The sequence below is a fragment of the Setaria italica genome, chromosome III (assembly GCF_000263155.2).
Source record: "Setaria italica strain Yugu1 chromosome III, Setaria_italica_v2.0, whole genome shotgun sequence".
Lineage (NCBI taxonomy): Eukaryota > Viridiplantae > Streptophyta > Magnoliopsida > Poales > Poaceae > Setaria > Setaria italica.
Window position 1 is genome coordinate 45,477,895 of NC_028452.1, and position 21,905 is coordinate 45,499,799.

Sequence of the window (21,905 nt, forward strand, 5' to 3'; positions counted from 1 at the left end):
TAACAATTTATATAATTCTGTCCATAGCAGTAACAAATGGTGCTTTTACTTAAATAAATTTCCGGTCTTTATATTTTGATATTTCTGGTAAAACAGCATCAAAGAATATATAATAATAATAAAATGCTGTACATGGAAAACTTATAAACTGGATAGCTGTTAATTATACGGCGCTCACCCTTGTCGGCAAAATCCATTATCATTCAATGAATTCCCTAGAAAATACAAATCTACACGGACACACATGAATATAAAAGCACCTGCATCCACTTGACTTAGTTGACAATACAAAATGGTCCGGACCACACAAACTTCAAAGATCATCCCTTTGAAGACTCGGTCATTCGATCACTTTCTGAGTAAAAGGTAGCTAAAAGGTAAATCCAGAAAAGCAAAAGGTACAGCATAGAACTGAGTCCGAATTGAAATTAGAAATAAAGTAATGACACTTTTAGCAACCTTTTCCACATTTCTGATCATAATTGGTTTTCATCAAAGAGATTAAAGAAAGGAAAAGACTATGTCACCGTCGTCCCAAGCCCAACATATATACTACTGCACCCTTGCGGCTCTTCGGCCAAAGGAAGCAAGCAAAAGCAAACTAGAGAGCTAGAGAGAGAGAGGAGAGATGGGGCAGCGTTCGTCCTCCCAGAAACCGGAGGCAGAGCAGGTTCAGCAGCAGCCAGCTGCCAGCGTTGACAGCCAGAAAAGGTTTAATTTCTTGAAACGTTTTTTTCTTTTGTTTTCTTAGCATATAGTTCGTTCGTTGCGGAAGACCATGGTAGATGAGGTTTTCTTCTACCTCCAACTTGCAGGCAGGAGCAGCAGCGAAAGGCAGTGGCAGCAGCGCACATGAATCAGCCGTACCACGCATCTAGCTATGATGAGATGGTCCTCATGGTGTCACTGGATTCAATCACCAAGATCATGTGAATTGTCGATACGCAGATGCGGTGGCGAGATCATCTATCCGGTATGTATTATTGACCTTGTGGAACATATATTAAGCCTGAAATACCATGATGGCATGATCTTTATGAGAGAAAGATACAATTGTTTTTCATTCTAATCTACCTCATAAGCTAGCCTAACGGAGTCTAAGAGTGAGTTGAAGTGTTCAAGTGTATCATTCGCATTTTCTTGATACTTAAGCTTTTGGGTGAACTTTCCTTGAAACGTGTTCCTATGGTAGTTATCTTGATCCTTTTTTTTATTGAGTCAACTCAAATTCCTTGAAACAACTGGCTCGGTCTTGTTTTGAACTACATAATGTAATGAGTACTGAACTTGTCTTACAACGTCATCGTTTCCCCCTTTCAGGCTCCAATGGTGACTGCCATGGTGAACGTCACGTGCCTGCTCTTCTTCTGTAGATCAGAGAAGGATTATTACATACGCTGAGGGGCCTTGTTTGTCATCTAATAAAACTAAAATCTGCAAACTGCCACTGCTAGTCGCTTTACAAAAAAAAAAAGTCAACCAAATTTGTCTTAAGCCCATGTACGTCAGGAAATGTTTTTCAGACCTTGTACGTTGAGAAATAGTCATCAAGGCCCTTGTATCAGTCAGTAATCGTGGACCGTTCTGTTGCGACCCTTTCAATACTTTTCCTTGTTGTTCGCTACCATATGTTTGAATCCTTCACTGTGCATGTACTGCTTCCGTTCTTAAATATATGACGCTCGTTAAATATATGATGCTCGTTCACTTTCATTTGTTTGACTATTTATCTTTTCTACAAATATTTTTTAAATAGATAAACCTACAAGTTAAATCTAAAGTACATTTGACAATAAACATAATGGTACACATTTTACTTTAGTTAACTAGCTCGTTCAATAGATATTGATGGTCAAAGTTGGAGTAAAAAGTCAATAGCGTCATATATTTAAGAATGGAGAGAGTATATGCAATGAAAAGAGTAAATAGCAAACAAAATATTGCAAGAAGCATAATTCGATTCTATGAAAAGGTTAATCACAAGCACATACCCAAATGAAGTAAGAAACTTGCAATGTTCATGTATATCCCGATATGGAAATGGTCTACTGTTCCTCGATAATTTAAGCTGGATGCTTGACTTTCTTGTGCATGAAACTTAATATCGTACAAATACAAAAATAGCATCCATATAAATGAAGTTAAAGACCTGGCTAGCGTAACATTCGTAAAAAAAGAAAAAAACAGTTGCTGATCATTCCACTCTAATTCAGAAGCCTAATGGAGTCCAGGAACAAGTGGAAGTACTGGTCAGGTGAATTATCCTCCTCCTCTAGAAAATTAAGCTTTTGGTTGAACTCAAAATCCTAAAAGAAGTGTTCTGGCCCTAATTAGATTCATCATTTTTTAAGACTTATTTGGCCTTGTCTTGAACAACATAATGTGTATCTAAACTTTTCTTTTTTGAGCGATCTTTGCCCATTTGCAGGCTTCAGTGGTGACTGGTATGGTGAACGTCGCCTTTTCTGCTTAGTTTCTAAACGAGGACACAGTTGATGGGCCTGTTTTCTGTCTATGCAGAATTCAAGAACAAAACTAAAAATCTTGCACTGCCATCCCTAGCAAACTTGCTACTTAAGTCCTTGTACATTCGTAAAACATTTTTCCAGACCATTTGTGTTGAGAAATAGTTATGAGGACCCTATCAATCAATTTTGTACCATAATGGGTATTTGTTTATTTTGATCCCCAAAAATTTTTATAGTTCTAGTTGTGGTTACTACATATACCAAATTTATATGCCTAGAAAGCATGGAAAAAAATTTGACCAATATTTACAAAACATAAAAAAAAATTCTCGAAGATTACTAAATGGTCCTTCACTAGAAGATTACTAAATGACTAGCTATAATTATTGTTTTGTCATAATGCTCAAATATACGCCTCAAAGACTTTGTCCTTATCATAGACACCAAGTTAATTAATCAAATTGAACGGTAGACATGTTTTTACAAGTAGACTTCCATCAAGGCCCGTTTGGTAGAGCTTCGGCTTCTCATAAAATAGTTTCGGCTTCGGCTTCTTCGGTGGAGTGACTTTTTTAGTGAAGCTGAAGCCGTTTTGCAAAACGTTTGGTAAAACGGCTTCTCAATGGCAATATACGTAATTTTATGATCACTTAATGCTTGGAGAGAGAAGCCGGTGAAGCCAGTTTTTTCGACTTCTCCTCTCTAGTGTAAGCCGTTTTGCAGCTTCTTCCCGGCTTTAGTGGTGAAGCTTTTTTGAAATTGGTCCTTTGGTAGGGCTTCACCAAAAACCGGTGGAGAAGCACTTTGAGAAGCCCTACCAAACGGGGCCTCAGTAGTCAAAATGGTGGAAGTGTCGACACCTTTCGTCATCCCAAGTTGTGTAGTCATGACAAATGACGTGATTCATCAACAGCTACAACAAGACTTATTAATATCACAACCCAGCTTTCACAATCGCCAGTGTAACATCTAGCTAATCAGCTACGTATGCAGTCCTCAATATTGATGGGAGATGGAAGTGGACCAATATCTCTGTCATTTCGTGCCGTCTGCTTTCAGTGAGCGTGCAACTTTATCACAACATGAGTTTCTCATGTTAGATTCGTTGAAACAGCCACAAATAAAATTCCCTCTGTTCTTCGATATATGGGATCTTTGACAAGTTACAACCTTCAATAAGCAATATTTAATATTGGTTTCTATACTAGTTTTCATATGTTTAGCCCTATAGAATCTTTTTTTTTAGTCTTAGCTTGTTTTAACGATCGCTATGACCTAGATCACTTCACTACTTTTCTTGCAGTAGAATGTTGGACTTAAAGCCATGTATAGGATATATTCCAGTATTATGAACAGCAAAAACAAGTTTGTGAAAGAAAGCCCTTGGCAACGCATAATACAATGCTAGTAGTCAATAACATGAGTAAGGTAACTTTGTTGGAAATATAAAAGTACAATAATTGATATTTACTCAAGGGGATGTTACATAATGAAAAAATAGGTTAAAACCGTATAACAGCATGTGTTATATTTATTTGGCAGCAAAACGAGAAAGCTAAGATGGAACATATTTCTGAATAAAGACAATTTCAGTGGGCATTGTCATTCTTGTACTGATGAGCACAGTGGGATCCCGATGTTAACGCTGTCATAGGCAAGGGGGGCGTACATCCACATCTCATCCGAACTCAACAGCTGTGCATCAAATTAAACAAAGCAGGGATTCAGGGAAGAAAATGAGTACAGTGGTCAAGCGATAAAAGGCCCTGAATTCTTTCTTTCCAGAACATTTCCATCCATCTGAAAAAGGGAAGACTGAACACAAACCTTGATTTGCATATGAAGAAACTTTACATACTGGACTGCTTCGTCCAACATTGTACTGATGTCCACTTTTTTTCCATTAGGAATTAGCTCTTGAAGTATCTTCAGCCTTGCATTGATCCTCTCCCTTCTCATCTGCTACGAAAGAACGGCAATAAAGTGGTAAGAAACCAAACTAAAAGCCTCAAAGATCAAACAAATGTGGCAAAATAAACCGAGTAACTAACAACCTTTGCGTAGCAGCTTTGCGAGTTAGCTTTGGATTGCTTGCGAGCTCTTGGTGCCTGTAGGATCAATTCCATCAAACAATTGTAGCAGTACCCAGAATCAGATAAGATACAGGCCTTCTCTTACCAAGGGAGTGGTGCGGCCTTCACCGCCATGGTTCTTCTCCTCATCCGTCTCAGCTTTCCTCTTGCTGCCTGCTACCTTTTCCCCATGTGCTAACGCAAGAGTGTCAAGAACTTCATTTGGGGTACTGCTCACTAATGTACTTTTCTCATTATCGTTGATACAAAAGGGAGAGCTGCCAGGCAAACTGTAAGGAACATTGGAAGAACAGAGCCCAGGGATCAGATCAAAATCACTGCTGCTCCATAACAATGACTGCAAGGACGCAATCATCACCGACTCCTCACAGAATGCATCGACAGAACACCAGTAGGATGCACACTCGGCTTCCATGTCTGTTGATGATCTTCTAAACAGTGCTTTGGTGAGCATATCCATGGACCATGAGAGCTTGTGTATATATACAGTGTGGCAGCCACCCTACATGATATTTTCTATGGCATCCCTGGAATCTTATATTTCTTGGTTATCCGACCCCATCTAAAGGGGCAGTGCCTACATGGATTTCAAGAGAGTATAACCAGTGGTAACAAGAACCAGACAGCAAAAATATCTGCAAGACAAGACAAATCTGTTGCTGATGATGGAGGAGAAGTGCTGTCTCCTATCTGGCCGTTGGCGAATCATCACTAGTATATTAGAGAAGGATGTAGTACTAATCGAAGTTATTTTAAGTTTGTCAACGATGCTCATGGGGGAAACAAAATGGTGGCAATAGCGCAGAGTACTCCCACCATGGTGTGCAGTGTGCTGCATGAATCATGATGCCACAGCTCGGTTTCTCTGCTTTCTTTTGTCAAGATGACCCACCTGCTAAAAGAAATGACACTTGCAAGGGAGCCTGGAATTTGGTTAGGAGGCGAGGACGCCCAAGGCATTTGTGCGACTCGTACCCGGGTGTGCATGAAGGTAACAATTCAACATACTCAATAGGTTTAGCAAACTCACTGGTCACTGCCAAGGCATTATGATGCTACCAGCTGTTTCCTGATGACTAATTTTTTACTAGATTGTGATAGGCAGGAGCATATGTGGTGCAAATGCAAAAGATTTTCTAAAAAGCATACATTGAAGTGTCAAGAAATTTCAAAACTTGGTACATCCATATATATAGTTCATATTTTGATATATTTTGTCGCAAAATTGTAGGTTAAAACTCGTTATAGTTTATTTCATACGAAAATGACAAAAATCATATGCATACACACTTGATGACTTCTGCGTCAAAGTATATCATAACATGAACTATGGATGTGCAAGTTTCAAATTTGGTTCAAAACTTCAAAGTACTCTTTTAGATGAATTTTCTCCACTCCCAAAATCTGGTGCTTTTGCATCTGATATGCACCCATAGCAAGGCAGGATCCTCTTTCGGATTGAACAACTGCATAGGGTGTCGGAGATATAAATGGGATAATATCTCCAACTCTTGTTCTCGTGATCCATGAAGAGTGCATCACTACCACAATATGTGTTTGTGACAGTTGAAAAAAAACTACAAAAAGACACCCCTCTACTAAAAAATAAATTTGGTAGCAATATATCGGTAAAAGTAAAGGACAATATTTATAGATATAATATATTATGTCCATTCAATAAATTAAAAGTTCCAAATAGTTTTGTATATATTGACAGGAAAAGCTCAAATATAATTCCAAAAAATCTTATACTCCTGCAGAGTCAGGACTTGATCTTAGATTTGTACACGTAGTTTAGTGAATTTATCAAAACTCCCTCCAAGTTAGCTCATCCGTCTGAATCTTCCTCTTGCTGCCAACCGTTGCCCCATTTTCTGAAATCAGGTTATATCTACTCAATACGATCCAACGATATGGCTTTGCTATTGGAGGGGGTTTTTTTTTTCGTCTTGCAACCCTGGAATCTTATCTTCATCCACAGATCCCATCAGTTCAGCTGATGGCGCAATAGAGCTGTCCATGGATGATTCCATGAGAGCAGTGGTTATGTTAGCAAGAATCAGAGAAAAAAAAAGCCTGCGAGAGAAGGATACAGTACAGATTGAAGTTAGTTTACATTTGTCAAAGATGCTCATTCGGGGAGAAAAGAAAAGGGCTGCGGCGGCAGAGTACTCTATGTATGATGCATGAACCATGGCAGCAGTGTGATAATCCGCTTTCCTTTTGTTGACACCTTGTACAATGTATTATCAAACAGAAATAACTTGTTAAGGAGTCTTGGCATCTGGTAAGGATAAGAGCAACTTCAAGAGGCTGCTAATCTTACCCCCAATACCTTTTTTTAGGAAAAAAGAGAGAAAAATAAACTCCAACAATCCACCTAAATATTCCCCAATTTTTTAGCGACGCTTAAAAACAGCCTGCCACCGCGTATATTTTAGCGTTGGCGTTCCTCCCCCGACCCTGATTCCCGCACACCCGCGCGTCCCTTCCGATGGACCCAATACGATGACGTGGCCTGTGTTTAAATATTAGGAGCTATTTATTAGCGATCTGTTATGGACTGATATACTTTTGAGGAAAATTTTTTTTGGAAGAACCCCAATACATAGTTTTGGGGAAGAATTTTTTTAGGATACTCTTGGAATTGCTCTTAGGAACGATTAGCATGACTCCAAGGTCTCCAACGAGTAGGAAGGTATAATAAACTCAACGAATTCAACATTGTGAGTTTACTACTGATGTTTCTGCATATTTCAGACAAATATAGGCAACGCAGGTCTGCTTGCAGTACATTTCTCCAAGGATTTTTACGTGAGATTTGATACCGTGTGACCGATGAAGAACAAATGAGCTAGTAGGATCGTATGCAAATATTCAAGCTTTGTTTATATAACGCTACATCTGCAAAACATGTTCTATACCCCATGATTTATCCAGAGGCACCATAAACAGATATATATGGCACGCTAAATATCACTGGTTCGGCAATAACCATCCACGTAGATGCTCAACGAGACACAGATAAGATGGCTGTCAATCAAGGTAGCTCAAATTCTGCACATATGCAGGTAACTCATGGTTCAAACATGACGGACATGGCTAAGTTCTCCAAAAAACGCAAGCCAGACTTAATTTAGTTCTGAACAAAACATCTGAATTACTGGAATTCAAATTATCGCCTCCACCTCGCCTCACATGGTCCATCTCACACCAGCAGATGGAGTTCTCATAGTACTTCAGCGGTACTGCAAAATTATTGACAGCAATTCACAAGTTAAAAGAGCGATAACAGAAAATCAAATCATTGACATGGCTAACAGAATTTATTAGTGGCAATAAACATGCTTGTCTACAAAAATGAGACCATAGCCACTATGATTGAGCATCATAATTGTGGATTCACAATCATTTGGATCAAAATGGATAACTGCGCATGAGAACAGCTCAACGAACTATCATAGTTGGACTTGCAAGACAGATAACAAAGCATTAAAAGTAAACAGCTTAAATCAAAAGAAATGGTCACTGTGTAAAAATGTGTTCAACAAGCTAGCAATAACGTAAGACACACAGCAGCATCTAACTATAGCAAAACATCAATGTAACATTCAATTATTAGAATTATATGTCCTCATACAGAAATGTATAATGCATACAGGCCAATCTTGCTTAGTCTTACAATAACTACATTACTTGCGGGAGTATTTCTTAAAAAATCATTGATCACTATTGCACATCAACATTAATTCATAGAAAAAAATAAAACTACTAAAGTTGTGCAGATCCATCTGAGAAACTTAGCCTGGACCATATCAGCGAACTAAAAACAATATCACAGCAGATGTTCCAGTACATGCAGCCTATGCATCCAATGCACGATACTCTGGTAAGCATCATCAGCAGTGCAGTTTGAAGCTCATATAGTATACCTTGATGAAGCCAATGTCCTTGGCGTTGCTGCGGAAGCACTGCCTGCAGCACATCAGCCCATACTTCCTGATCAGCCCATGAGGGTTAGCACACACCCGGCTGCAAAAGCAAGCAAGTTTGGGTTAGTACAAACATGTAGCAGGATAACATTTCATTAGCACATCAGCACACATTAATTTCATTAAAAAAAAGAGCAAAGCCTAGCCAAAGCAGCCTATGGTCTCAGCTCCTGATCAAAGACATTACTTCTTTACCCACAATCGTTGCAAGAACAGGCTCTGTCGCTTCTATGTCATCGAAAAATAAACCTCCAGACACAAAGTCCTCATCTACCAAAGCAATCCATATGCGAGCAGGCTAGCATAACGAACCAATAATTGTAACTAGCAATCCTACCAAAACGCTCCACAGCGAAAATTCAAAGCTCCAATCACCTCAAAAGCACACCAATTGCCAAAGACAACTTATCACCGTTCGCCGCAAGAACCTGATCCCCGCCCAGAAAGACCTCTCCTACCATCCACTACAGACAAAGCCGCCATGCGCGAGACGAATCCAAGCCAAACCCCCGACTACCTACGCACCACCAACATACGGGGGGAGGTCTAGCAGAGGTGAAGAACGGGAGCGAGCGCACGTACCAGACGCGGGATCCGGGACCGTAGTTCTTGGGGTGCGAGTTCCACACGTTGGAGTGCCCCATCGCCGCCTCCTTCCGCCGCCGCTGCAGGAAACCCTAGCGCTCGTGAGGAAGAGAGAGGAAGTTGGTGGGGAGTGGCGGCGGCGGGTGGGAGAGGCGGAGGGTTATATAGCAGACGGCAGACGAGGCACGCTAAAAACCCTATGTTTTAACGGGCCTCATTGGGCCGAGTGGCCCGTAATTTCACGGGCCTGCAATTGAGCCTCGTGGGCCCATTGGGCCGTAGTCTGTGCGATTTTTAGTCCAAACGCTGGGCAACGAGCACGACGGCGACGACTCCGTTGATCGATTCGTCTCCTGCTCTCTTGGCCGTCGCCGCCGCCGTCGTGTCTCGCCGCTCCGACCATGTCCTCCGCCGCCGGTGAGGACTCCTCGTCGTCTCGAAAGGTGCGAGCTTGAGCCATACAAGTATCGAACCCCCTCCCCCTGCTGTTTCTGTTTTTTTCCCCCTCTCTCTTACCTTCTGTGGCAGGGGAAGGAGAAGGAGGACGCCGGCGCCCGCCGGGAGGAGGCTGTTGAGGTTGCCGAGGGAGAAGTGGATCTGGGTGACCTCTACGGCGCGGCGGCTGGATGGGTGGAGGCGCGGACCAGCTGCCCGCACCTCGGCACCATGCCGCCCGCTGGTGCCATCGACCTCGAGCGCGTGCCCCCGCCTGACTCTCCGTGCTCCAGGTTCGTGTCACCTCCCCCCTGCTCGGATTATCTGCGGATCATTTGGAATCCCCGCAGCTCAACCTTCGTGAACTACAATGGGATGATTGATTTATAACAAGTAGAGGAACTATGTCTGACAAGGTGATTATTGATTCAGGACAAGACTAAAAATGTTGTGGTAGGCCAATTACAATCTTAGAAGCTGTGGATTGTTTCTTTTGTTGGGCGAGACATATTAGGCCATCGACCGCAGTGAAGGGTAGCTGAATTATGTCCCAAAAAGATTGGCTAGCTAATGTACGTCTTAGCAATGGTGATCAGTGATCCACTGGGACTGGTTGCTGAACCTACCTGGGGGATGCCATTGACTGCCCACTGCTCAGAATGGTGTTGGTTGCACTGGTCCGAGAATTGCAAGATCTGATAATAGAATGGCTTAGCTTCTATTCCCTCCGTTCCAAAATACTATTCGTTTTGGCTTTCCTAGATACATAACTTTTCCTATGTATCTAGACATAATATATATCTAGGTGCATGTCAAAGCTATGCACCTAGAAAAGCCAAAACGAACAGTAATTTGGGACGGAGGGAATATTGCGTAGCTCTCGCAAGGCTTTCAGCAAGGGAATCTGCATTTAGTTGCCGTCTTCCTTGGAATGTGTTTGTGTGTCACTAAGAAGGTGGGATGGGATTAAGATTCCGCTTTTGGCTGCTTTTCTACAAATCAGTTACCCTGCCCACTGATGCCCAGTTTCAGTTAATAATAAGCAAGGCTTGATTGAGAAGAGGGGTGCTGAAGAGGCCTCATATTCTCCTCCTTTGTTTAGCCTAAAAATTCTTGACGTAACTTGCATACCTGTATAGTACAATATAAGTTCATATAACCCTTTGAGCATTTATGCCAGTGATGAGTGGCAATGTTGTTGTATGTATGTAGATATAAGTTGCTCATTTCTTCTTGAACTGAGGGTGTTGTAAAAGTATTTTAACCAGGTTATTAAGATTACTGTCCAAAAGCTTCAGCTGAAGATTTTTCCCTTCCTTTATTTGAGTTCCTGTTGAAGAATATTTGTGCTTTCCATTAGTTAGCACTATATGTGCACTATCTCTTTGTCCGTGCAAAATAAAAAGCATTATGTCTTTGATCCCGTTATTGTCTAACAATCTTTTCAATGTAATATAACATCCAAGACACCAATTGTTGGGAGATGGTTAACTAGAATTCATTGAGTGCATGATCACCATGTGGCACAAAAGATTTATATATATTGAATTCAAAATACAGCAAAATGTTACTGTCCTGGATTTTTCTCATGAGTGGTTATTGCCATGCAGATGTCATCACCCTGCTGAAAACTGGCTATGCTTGATCTGCAAAGATGTGCTGTGCAGTCGTTTTATCAACAAACATATGTTGTGCCATTACCAAGAAACAGGTCACTGCCTTGCTTTGAGCTTCAGGTAATTTGTTGAGCTTGCTTTTATTGCAAAAATATTATTCCTTGGTTCCACACAACATCGTTTCATCCAAATTTCATGATTTTGCATGATTTGAGGATTTGCCTACCAATAAGTCTGAATAAACTCTCTAGTAATTGATCCCTGCATACATGATTTCTTAGAAGATATAATAATATCTCAGTGTCTTATATACCAGTTCGACATGTGGCCAAGTCAAACCAGTGATCATTGAACCACTAGCCTCACTGGCCCAGCTTCTATCTCAATGCTTTTTAAAAGCCATTGCAATGCCAAATGCAGCCTTTTGTGTGGTGCTATAATTCATTGTTTCACGCAACCACTCATCGAATTCATGATCAGTTCATCCACTTGCTGTTGAGCCAATCTGCCTTAGGTTAATAAACGGTGAAATATTGATCCTATGACTAGAAAGAACTTGAAAGGAAAGTTCTGAACTTGCTACATAACAGAATTATTGGTAAAAAAACATGACTTTTCTAAACCCGAACAGGAAACTAAGTCACAAAATTATAGAAAAGAGACACATTAAAAATCATGGTCACTCTCAGATAATCTTTATATTTCTTTTATGAAGTTGCTGAACTACCTGTTATATGCTGCTTTTCCCTTGTCTTTTGTATGTAGCCATGATTGTGTGCGTCCATGTCTAGTTGTGTAACTTGTGCACACCATATGGTTACTATTATTTAGCATTGTGTATATAATGTTTCGCAGTGATCTGTCAGTTTGGTGTTTCGCATGTGACTCATACCTAGACGTTCAAGCCATCTTAGAGCTGCGCCCGGTCTATGAAGTTGCACATTTGTTGAAGTTTGGAGAACGTCCACCTTTTCGATCACTTGAAGTACTGGATTTGAGCACCGGTGAAAATAGAAGTTCATCATCAGGAGCTTAGTTCTCTTTATTCTGCTACTGGGTTTCTTTTCATGATGCTTCAATCAGATTCAGACAGACAGTTGTCTACTAACCTGGCACTTGTTAAGCTTAGGTGCAATAAATATATTTCATCTGAGTGGCCCTGTTCTTGCTCTCGTTACTTCCATTACTACATTTTTAACTACTCAAAGCTTCCTTAGATAGTTATCGTGACGTAGTTTGTTGTGGGGGACATGAAGCAAACGACAGGTGTAAAAGTCTGTACCTTTGAAGATGATAAAAGTATTATAATTGCTTTGATATGGACATCCAGAAAAGTATTCAACTTCGAATATCTTTGGCTTTGGTGACTGATGTACTTTAACTTATCCGCTAAAAAACATGAAAGTTTAGTTATGTGTCATTTGACTTTAGGTTATGATGTAAAACTTGGTTCATCATCCTCTAGTAGGTCGTTATCGTGCACTTACATAAACAGCATTTTAAATCAGCATGGATGCTTTTTGTGATCCCAAAGGAACATGTAGAAGAAAGTATAAGTGTGCATGTCACCCTCATGGAAGCAATCTAATGGCATAAGCTTTAGAAACTAATTAATTTTTGCCTTAAATATAATTCAGGGCAATGATTTAAAATTGAGCAATCCATATGAAGATAAATTTATCCATAATATCCATTGCACTTCAGGGAACCGTCCCTGGAGCTTCAAGGCCAACTAGGGCACTTTGTGATAAGCATCTAGCAAACTCTTTGCATCTGAAAAATAGGTAACAACTGTTAAAAAAGATGATGAGCTTCTGGGAGGATAAATACTGACATGAAAGTTGCTGGGTGACCTTTCTTTATGCAGAATGATTGATGGATACTCATTCTTTGAGTTAATGTAATGCCATCTGATATTCCCTGGGTTGATAGTGATATCATTTGCCATTTGCTTAATACTGTGTGTCCAATCAGATGTAAAAAAATATCTGTTCTTTCCTTGTCACTTGCATGCTTGGCGAGATATGGTGGATGGTCATCGGATGGCATTTTCCTTAAGTAGCTGTAGCATTTTCCGTAAGTGCTAAGTAGCATTAGATGCATCATTGTAGTTAAATCCTAGCATTATCATGTCTATTGCTAGCTAGTGCTTGTTTTATCATTATTATGATCAATAATCATCCTATGTTAAGTAATCTCAAACAATAGTGACTTTCTTGGCTCCAAATCCAGACAGTTGACAGACAATTTGGATACTATTATGACAGTACTACAGTTGACAGACAATTTGGATACTATTATGACAGTACTATATATTTGCTTCTGTCCCTGCTATCCGTGAAGAAACATCCTAGTTCCATATATTCTGGTTGTTTCTTTGAAATAGGATGATTTGGATGTCACACGGAAAACGAAATATTGTGTCACTGTTTTCTTTCTCTTGTTCTGAGCATTTGCTAGGTACAGTTTTTTATGGGGCAACATGCATTTCCATTTCAGATTTTAAACCACATAGTAAAAACCTGAACTGGGACCTATGAAAGTTTCAAACTTGTTTAGTTTTCAAGTATGTCATAAAAAATATATTTGAACTTGCTAAGTTCTTTCTTCTCTTAACTGGTTAAGCCTTTCTTTTCATGCCCTACCTTTGAAGTTCACACCTCATTTGATCATGGTAGTGGTTGAATAGTGACACTCTTCAAATGACATGTATCTCATAAAGGCACCACTTACTGTTCACTTTGTCGAGTGAGATATGTTTCTCTAATATGCATGATAAGACCAGATTAAGCATCTGTTGCACATACAGTATCTGAGATGCTGTGTACTACTTTGATCAGTTAGGACAAGTGTGCATTCAGTAGTTGGTATTGGACTGAATTTCTGTCACTGTTGAGGATAAAAAGGCAGGAAGGGGTTGCTTAGGGCACTTACCAAAGGCCTCCGATTGTTTGGTCAGGTGTCCATGTCAGGAGAACAGCAAATGCTGCCATTATGCACTGATGACTCCCATTAACTGGTGAATGTCAATATCAGTGGAATCAGATCCTCTGACTTTGAGTTGAACAGGTACAGTGTGCCTTTCGTCATGGGCACCATCTGATTGTAATTTGGACGGTTGATATCGAGATGTTTTCTGTCCTTTTTTTTTGTGTCGTCTGATAAGTACTTGGACGGTCGATACGGTTTTGAAATTGCAGTGTATTTTGAGGTTTGTGTTGATTTGAATGAAGATCTCCCTTTTGGTGACTTTTGAGTTTCATGTGTTCATGCGGATTGAGACCTCCCTTTTGTTGTTAGTGCCATAGTTCATATCATGGATGCATGCGTGTTGCGCATTCCTGGAATTGTGCCGTGTTGGGTCATATAAGTGTTGGCATCATGCCAGTGATGTTGAAGCGCATAATATTTCCACCAATTATGTAGAAGAGAACATGTTCAAGTGTCATTTTTAGGCTGAGGAAAAGGTTTTCCGGCTATCTCGATTTGCTTTGGAGAAACCGAAAAAAAGGTTTGTCCTTTTGAGCACTCAGATCAGATCCAATGCAATGTGATTGCATCAGGTGAGACAGGCGCGATCAGCTGCAGCTGCAACCACGCATCTGTGCAGTCTTCAGTGCTGACGCTTTGGGACCATTCGAGCCATACTCAACATGCCAAGTTGGAAAGCGGCTCTAGTGTACTCCCTTTCTACGTGTCAATTCCGTGTGATATCTAGATCTGTGACCAAGGCTACTGTACTTGTTGTAATAAGCACACCAAAAAAAAGACACGAGAGATAAACCAGAGGTAAATGCAAGTTTGTCGACTTTTCTATGTCAAGAAAAGCAAGATGGCAACTTAGCCACTAAGGCTCTACTTGAAACATATATAGGTTTCTTTTCCAGTGAATAGCACAAGACAGTACAAATTTTATTGAATGGAGTAAATAAATTTTGTTTACAAGAGAGAAAAAAAGAGAGTAAGGGAAAGAGTTGACACAAAAGGGAGGATGCGTATATGGACTTGAAAAATCAGGAAGCCCCTACCTACTCCTACATTACAAAACGGTTCAAAAAATCATCTTTTATGGTTTTAGAATCGTTAAAGTTTGTGTTAAAGATACATGTAATTCCCTAACCCAATAGTATACCACAGTAGAAGTCTTTGGCACATGTGATCCCGTTGTGATTATAATTGGTGGATTTAGTACTACGTTGGAAGTTTAAAGGGTGAGGGTTAGCTTATAATCTTTGTCACTCCAAATATAGCACCGCTAGGTTAACCCTTCGTATACAAAGTGAGAACGAAAATATAAGAGATGTGCTATGCATATGCAGGCTCATTTCACACAAGGAGCTAGGCCGTGTTACCTTAGTTGTCACTGCATTTGGATAGTTTCTTTTTGCATTAGGAAAAAAGTTGTCAACTATAAAATCGTAGATCTTGTCGAAGGCGTATGACCTTTTGTTCATTATTATAGTAGTTGACCATAAACAACGGGAAAACATAGAAGAAATGTTTATTCATGTCATTAATATTTTCCGGCAAAGATCTATCAATGTACGAGTATAACAAACATGTGCAGGTGTTGCACGGTCATGTGACGGTCATTTGCGATTAATAAGTTGGCATAAGAATAGATATGCTTGTTTTATGTCTTAAAGAGGAATATTTCTAGTCGATCATTGAAGTGGTTTTGTTGAATGATGTATGCAGCTAGCTTGTACCCCGGCCCTAGTGTACGTCAGTGATCTTGCACTTGTTGTAAAGCCACCTTTTGTGTTGGTCATGTTAGGGTTATGTTGGGTGTAATATAAGGTGTCTATGATAAGGTCTATCTTTGCTTTTGGCCGACCAGAAAAACACGATGAAAGCATGCCTGCTCTATGAGACCACAGCACTTTGCGTGAAACCACTTGTGATGAGAAGCATCCAGGCCAGGGCACCAATAATGGCATCCCTTCTCATTCAGTCATTGTTCTGCAAATATAATTGCTGACTGATGATCTCACCAAACATGCGAAGAAACTAAAGCTAATAAGTGAAATGGCATGTACGGACACAGAAAATGAGCCCAACAATGACCCTCCATGGTCCATGCATCACTTGTTAGGCGCTCTGGCTCAGTTTAGTCTTTTTTTTCTTTTCTTATCTCCTAATAACTGCCCTTTTTTCTATTAGAAAGAAAAGAGTACAAGCTTGATGCATGCACACACATTAGGGTTATTTAAATTAGATTGGAAACTTAGGTCATGGGGTTGCTAAGAGAGCTTTTTCTTTGAAAGATTCTTGTATTTGGGTCGATAAGCCTCCTAGTTTCACTCTTAATTTGTTGGTGCACGATATAACAATTTTGCCAGATGAATAAAGGTAGCCGAATAGCATTCCCTCCATCGAGCTCACCCATATTCATGCATGTAGTATTACAATTCAATATTTCATTCTGAAAAAAATCTGAGTACCTGAATCTGGCCCAAACAGAAGGATGTACTCCCACCATTTTCAAATATATAGCATTTAGGAGATGTTAATAATTGGTTAATTCGTGTTTAAAAAATGACATTTAGGACAAGCTAATTAGTTCAAAAAAATAAGATAATTAGTTTGTCCTAGCTAGTTTAGAAACGGATGGATTACTAATCCGTCAGGCTCAAACGTTGATTTTCCAATTTTAACTTTCTTTGTTAATCTTTCATTTCAAAATTGAGAACTTCCCCTGATTCCTAAAGAAATCGATGAATCCATATGTTCCGACGCAAACAGGTCCCAGACATATATAATTGGGTAAACAGGACCATCAAGCACAAAATTAAAATGGTTGCACCTGAACCGAAAAGTGCAGATAGATAAGAGATGAGTCATGAACCATGATAGCTACAGTGCATCTCCCAACCCTTTCCTTTTGATCACAATGTATTGGGGGCACCGAGAAAACGCAAGCAAAAGGGCCGAAAACAATTCAAACGCGACAGCACGAACAGTGAGCAACTGTAGATCGTCAGGATGACTTCACGGATAACGAAGCTAGGCGCTAACGATATTGCTTCTGGAACCCTAAGCTTTCGGAACCTCCTTTGCAGCAAACTGAGCCCCTCTTTTTTGACCAAACTTTTTATGCGACATGCACGCACAATTCTGCCTGCCATCTTTCTTTGTGCTAGTAGCTTTGTGGATTGGATGAGCAGCATGAGCAGTTCATTCCACTAGCTCGGGTCGGTAGTTTTCACAGGATGACTTCAAGCGTTTGTTCCGAATTTCTAGTCATTGGGAGTTTGGGATCCAAGTGAGAATTCATATTTGGGGTTTTTGTATAGTGTTTTTAAATAAGAAAAGAGAGATGTGTCTAATAAATTTGGAATTAGTATAAAAAGAAAGTGTTGTGTAGATAAACTGTTCCTTACAGCAAAGCTTATGTTATATGTCAATGAATTCACATATAACTCTTACTATTGAATAAGTTAAATAGTATGGCACCAAATTTATCTAACTAAAACCCAACGAGGGAACATGCATATCTCAATTGATTAGAATCCTTGTGAAAAAAAACCATGTGATATTCTAAGATCCCATTCGGTAGGGATTCCCCAAAACCATCTCTCTCTAAAAATAGGAGAATAATCCCAACCAAACGGGAAATTGGTCCCAAGAAAGAAACGGGAGAATCCCTACCAAATGATTCAAATATTGAGAAATGTTTCTCCAATTTTACCATAAACCACAAAAAGCATGTTTCTCGGGATAATCAGAATAAGTTTCTCTCTAAAAGCATTTCTTCGAGAAAATAGATCTCTGCCAAACGGGCTCTAATTTGTCTTCGCAGCAAAAACAACACCAGAAACTTTGGCTTTAGTGCTAAGCAAAGCTAGAGTAGACTCCAGATGAAATTGAACAATAAGAATGACAAAAAAAAAAGAAAGAGACAGTAATACGCAGTGACTCAACTCCATCCCCTCGGGATTAGGTGCTGATGCCTGTGCAGTACACACACTGGAGTGACCAATGATGGTGCTTGCAATCCATTGTAGCAGGACCGCCATGGATGAGGCAATGTGCCTCCTCAACCCGGCAAGGCGTGCTCCACTGTCTGGGGGCCTCACCTGAGGCGAACAAGGGGCTTCCAAGAGAAAGATTCTCCTTAGGCCTCCTCCAACGAGGTGGCTTAGAGCTATCGGAAATAATATTCTACTCGATAAACTCCGATAATATTCTACTCGATAAACAGTGCAAAAACCGTAGCGCTAGCGCGCTGCGAAGCGCCGGTCTCGCAAGCTCTCCGACACCCCTCCTCCTCACACGCACGCTTCTTGAGTCACTATGTGCTACTGTACCTCTGCTGGCTTAGAGCTATTACTATGCTTGGACCGTTGGACATGGCCTTACACCAGGTGGCTTCCCCATGTGTTTCACTTGGAACCATCTCCCCATTCTTTTTTTAGATGGGGAATATATGTGCCACCTGCTACTTAATTATTGTGTGATGTGTTTCTAAAAACTATTTAGCTAGTTCGATGTAATGCGTTAGTATTAGATAAGCATAGATGTCTGGTTTTGCTATCTCAAACTCCTTGCAAGGAGTTTATCTTCACAAAGGGAAGTGCGCGACAGCAACTTGATCCTACAAAAAACATGATGAACTTGATTGAAAAATCTTGTACAGTATGCTCAAGTTGGTCTGAAGTTCAAATAAATTATTATGTTTATAGAAAATCCTAAATTAGTCAAGAATAAGATCTATATTAATTCAGCATGTTCCTTAATTATTAGATGAGGCAAAGGTGCAAGGACTCGGTCCTACTTTGTGGTTTGCGAAAGGTACATATAGTGATAATGTTGATCATGTATAATGTACATGGTCCTAGAAATCATTTGGTATGTAAATGTTTGGAAACAAAACAAATTTTTTGAACTAACCAAGTCTTAGGTTATTTCAAGTGTTGTCCCCAACAGGAAAACTGCTGGTACTATCATGCACCTTTAAGACAAAAATTGTACAGAAGATCCAAAGCAACAATTCCAGCGCAAGAACAATTGAATAATATAATTTGTGTCCTTGTTCGTTCAACAATCAGTATACATTAACGAGATAAAATCGATTATATAAGAACCCTTGGTCTCCTTTACGTAATGAAAATTCAAGTATCTAATTAGTAAATAATAATTTTAGCCATCATTTCCGTTATGAGCGTCTCGCATGGAATTCTGCAAAAGCTAGCTAGCTATCCAAAATTCACATGCATATTTACACATTCGATCTTCCAATCATATGCATGAGAAGCATAATTGTATTTCATAGGATTTCAAATGCTCATAGATATGAGATCAAAGACACCACACATGCATGGGCCCATGTGCAATCTCAACTACTATTTGCAAGTAAGAGAAATGGGTTAGTGCTGAGGTAGGTAGATCTAGAGATTTTGTTTTGTTGTGCCAAGCACAAACACAAGCATCTTATGTGCTGATGTGATGCCATGACACAATCATACACCAGCTCTTATACGGAGCGCATATTGTGGGTGTATAGTAGTACACACATGCCAGCTTGGTGGTGATGGTGCTCTGGACGGCTTACCATATGAACACGCATGGGCTTCTAATGTGTTCATATATGCAAATCTCCCGGTCCCTGTTTCCCTGTTGCTGTACATGTATCTTTGAAAGCAGCGAATCCTGACATTTGTGGAGGAGAGCCTAGCCACGATCCAAGAAACACGACGAGAAGCCTCGCAATCGCTAATAAACAGCTCCTCAGTTTTTTTAGTAATTGTGTCCTCTCGCACTCGATCAGGTAATGAAGAATCCAAATTTGAAAAACAGAGAGAGCAACAGATCGAAGAACTTGTACGTTGAGTTTGTAGTCTGTTACTTGGCTTTCTACCTATATTGCTAAGATGGTATTATTCTTATAAATATATGATGGTGGATAGATTTGTTTATAACAATAGGATGATTGGAATGAGTCTTTTTTTTTTACTTTCTAAATTATATCATCCTCTTTTTCCCTAAGCCTTATAATCCAAGGAAACATCATCACGCATGTCCATCGGCCTACCTTTTTAGAAGGCTTTCTGCAGCATCATTTCCAGTGAATTTTTTTTTTGAACTTCAACCCATCCAAACATGCCAAAACTTTGCTACAGAAATATGCCATTTTATATCGCTAGCTGAATGATAGCTACCCCATGAACTAGTTGACGAGGGCATGATTTTCTTGTGGGCATTTTCCACATTCTAGTTGTTTTTGAGAGGGATTGCCACAAGTTTTCATTGTGAAATAGTGCTGCAGAAATTGAGCTCAACAATATTTCAAGCCCTTTTTCCGTTAATTAAATTTCCAGCAAAATTGATTTGGCATTGACCGACAGGTAGTACTAGTTTCCCATACATGGTCACGTAGAATTCACATTGTGGCAATAAGTTCTTTGCTTCTAACAATCTTTCTTTTTCTGCAGTATGTACCTGATAGTCGGTGACTACAACAAATTTTATAAACAATTCTAAAAGATAACTTATGCGGATCTAAACCTCATTGTCCATGGTTCTCGAACTTGTAAAGAAGCTACTAGGTAAAACTACAACTCTCTGAAATAAACTGCATATATGCATATATGGATGTTGTACCAGGTAACAACTAAAAAACAAAGAACAGTGCTTCCAGTAATACAGGCAACAAGAATTGTGGCTGTGAACAACCAAAGCGTCCAACAAAATCACACGTCCTCTTAACCAAAGGTCAAGTAGTCTACAAGCATCTACAAGATACGTCCAGCTAATCCCTGGGGAGAGGTGACGGAGACCTGCATCTGATGGCAATAAGATAGAAAATGACAGGGCTGACACCATGGTCTGGAACTAATCATGCATCCCTGGATTTTTCAGGGCCTGACTTGTCCCAATCCCTGGAATGAGTCCAAACCCCCCCAGTGAGAATGAGCAGTTTGTTGCTTGCAATTGCATTACATGCCTCACAAATCTGAGGGTGTGGAGGGGACCAGGCCAACACATGCTATTGTTACCAACCACTCCACATAACTCACCACCCAATCACATTGCCCAATCTTGAGGCTGCATATAAAGCCAACACAAGATCCAACTTCAATTCTGAATCTGGTCAGGATTGACTGCCGGATCTAGGTTTTGCTGGTACAGATCAGAGGTACAGCTCCTCTGTAAAAAAATATACATAACATGGTAAAAATGGTAAGGTCTTGTGTTTACATTCCTCGTGCCATCTCTATCGGTGGTGCACAGTTTTATATTTATTTCTCATGTGATCCTAACTTTGCAAAGATAGATGTTCTGACTTTGAATGACAGTAATGTGAGTGCATACATTATTTGAGACAACTGGTGATGCTAATCTTAATCCAATGAACATGTGAGCATGAGATCCAAAACATTGCATGCCTAGTTGTCTGTTCAGTGATCCTTCTGATGTGCTGATCCAGAAATAACATTCAAAACCAACATGGCTACACAACCCCAATGGAGAGCACCAACAGCTGCACCATCCAACAGGGAGACTTGCATATATCGACATTTGCAGATCAAGAAACGCTTGCGCTATAAACATATGCTATCAAGGTATACATCAATGAATACCGACAGCGAAAATCCTACTGGATGTAGCACCGGAAGGGGGGCGCATAAGAATTTCAGCACTGCAAGCGAAGAATATAATAGCTGGGGCTTCTTATCTTGGTCCTATCCTTTTCTTGGCACTACATAGGAGCAT

General features: G+C 40.0%; 3 protein-coding genes across 4 annotated transcripts; 2 read left to right on the forward strand and 1 right to left on the reverse strand.

Moving 5' to 3' along the window:
• Positions 1-594: 594 nt before the first annotated feature.
• Positions 595-1,713, forward strand: LOC101761345. The gene is made up of 3 exons (XM_004962854.3): positions 595-711; positions 816-973; positions 1,321-1,713. Exons 1-2 carry the CDS (start codon positions 629-631, stop codon positions 931-933), a joined length of 201 nt encoding a protein of 66 aa, XP_004962911.1. The 5' UTR covers positions 595-628; the 3' UTR covers positions 934-973; positions 1,321-1,713.
• A 568-nt stretch (positions 1,714-2,281) lies between these two features.
• Positions 2,282-5,086, reverse strand: LOC105914030 (transcription factor bHLH54). Of its 2 annotated transcripts, none has more exons than XM_022825047.1 (4): positions 4,647-5,086; positions 4,523-4,576; positions 4,296-4,430; positions 2,282-4,163 (listed from the first exon to the last, which is right to left on the reverse strand). In XM_022825047.1, the coding sequence occupies exons 1-4, from the start codon at positions 5,019-5,021 to the stop codon at positions 4,071-4,073; spliced, it is 657 nt and encodes a 218-aa protein (XP_022680782.1). In that variant the 5' UTR covers positions 5,022-5,086; the 3' UTR covers positions 2,282-4,070. The 2 variants fall into 2 exon arrangements, with proteins under 2 accessions (XP_022680782.1, XP_012700047.2); XM_012844593.2 differs by having other exon boundaries at positions 4,296-4,427; positions 4,647-5,085.
• Positions 5,087-9,445: 4,359 nt separating this feature from the next.
• Positions 9,446-12,540, forward strand: LOC101762422 (histone deacetylase 6). Its single transcript, XM_004962857.3, has 4 exons — positions 9,446-9,581; positions 9,667-9,866; positions 11,184-11,309; positions 12,045-12,540. The coding sequence occupies exons 1-4, from the start codon at positions 9,540-9,542 to the stop codon at positions 12,223-12,225; spliced, it is 549 nt and encodes a 182-aa protein (XP_004962914.1). The 5' UTR covers positions 9,446-9,539; the 3' UTR covers positions 12,226-12,540.
• Positions 12,541-21,905: the final 9,365 nt, after the last annotated feature.

What these genes read in the sequence shown, in the direction of transcription:
- LOC105914030 (XM_022825047.1), bottom strand. Translation starts at nt 5,021, where the DNA reads ATGGATATGCTCACCAAAGCACTGTTTAGAAGATCATCAACAGACATG. An exon ending in AAGGCCGCACCACTCCCTTG is followed by an intron (nt 4,577 to 4,646) that starts GTAAGAGAAGGC and finishes TTGATCCTACAG; the next exon opens with GCACCAAGAGCTCGCAAGCA. An exon ending in TTCTTCATATGCAAATCAAG is followed by an intron (nt 4,164 to 4,295) that starts GTTTGTGTTCAG and finishes TTTGATGCACAG; the next exon opens with CTGTTGAGTTCGGATGAGAT.
- LOC101762422 (XM_004962857.3), top strand. Translation starts at nt 9,540, where the DNA reads ATGTCCTCCGCCGCCGGTGAGGACTCCTCGTCGTCTCGAAAG. An exon ending in ACTCCTCGTCGTCTCGAAAG is followed by an intron (nt 9,582 to 9,666) that starts GTGCGAGCTTGA and finishes CTTCTGTGGCAG; the next exon opens with GGGAAGGAGAAGGAGGACGC. An exon ending in TGCCTTGCTTTGAGCTTCAG is followed by an intron (nt 11,310 to 12,044) that starts GTAATTTGTTGA and finishes AATGTTTCGCAG; the next exon opens with TGATCTGTCAGTTTGGTGTT.
- LOC101761345 (XM_004962854.3), top strand. Translation starts at nt 629, where the DNA reads ATGGGGCAGCGTTCGTCCTCCCAGAAACCGGAGGCAGAGCAGGTTCAG. An exon ending in AGCGTTGACAGCCAGAAAAG is followed by an intron (nt 712 to 815) that starts GTTTAATTTCTT and finishes TCCAACTTGCAG; the next exon opens with GCAGGAGCAGCAGCGAAAGG.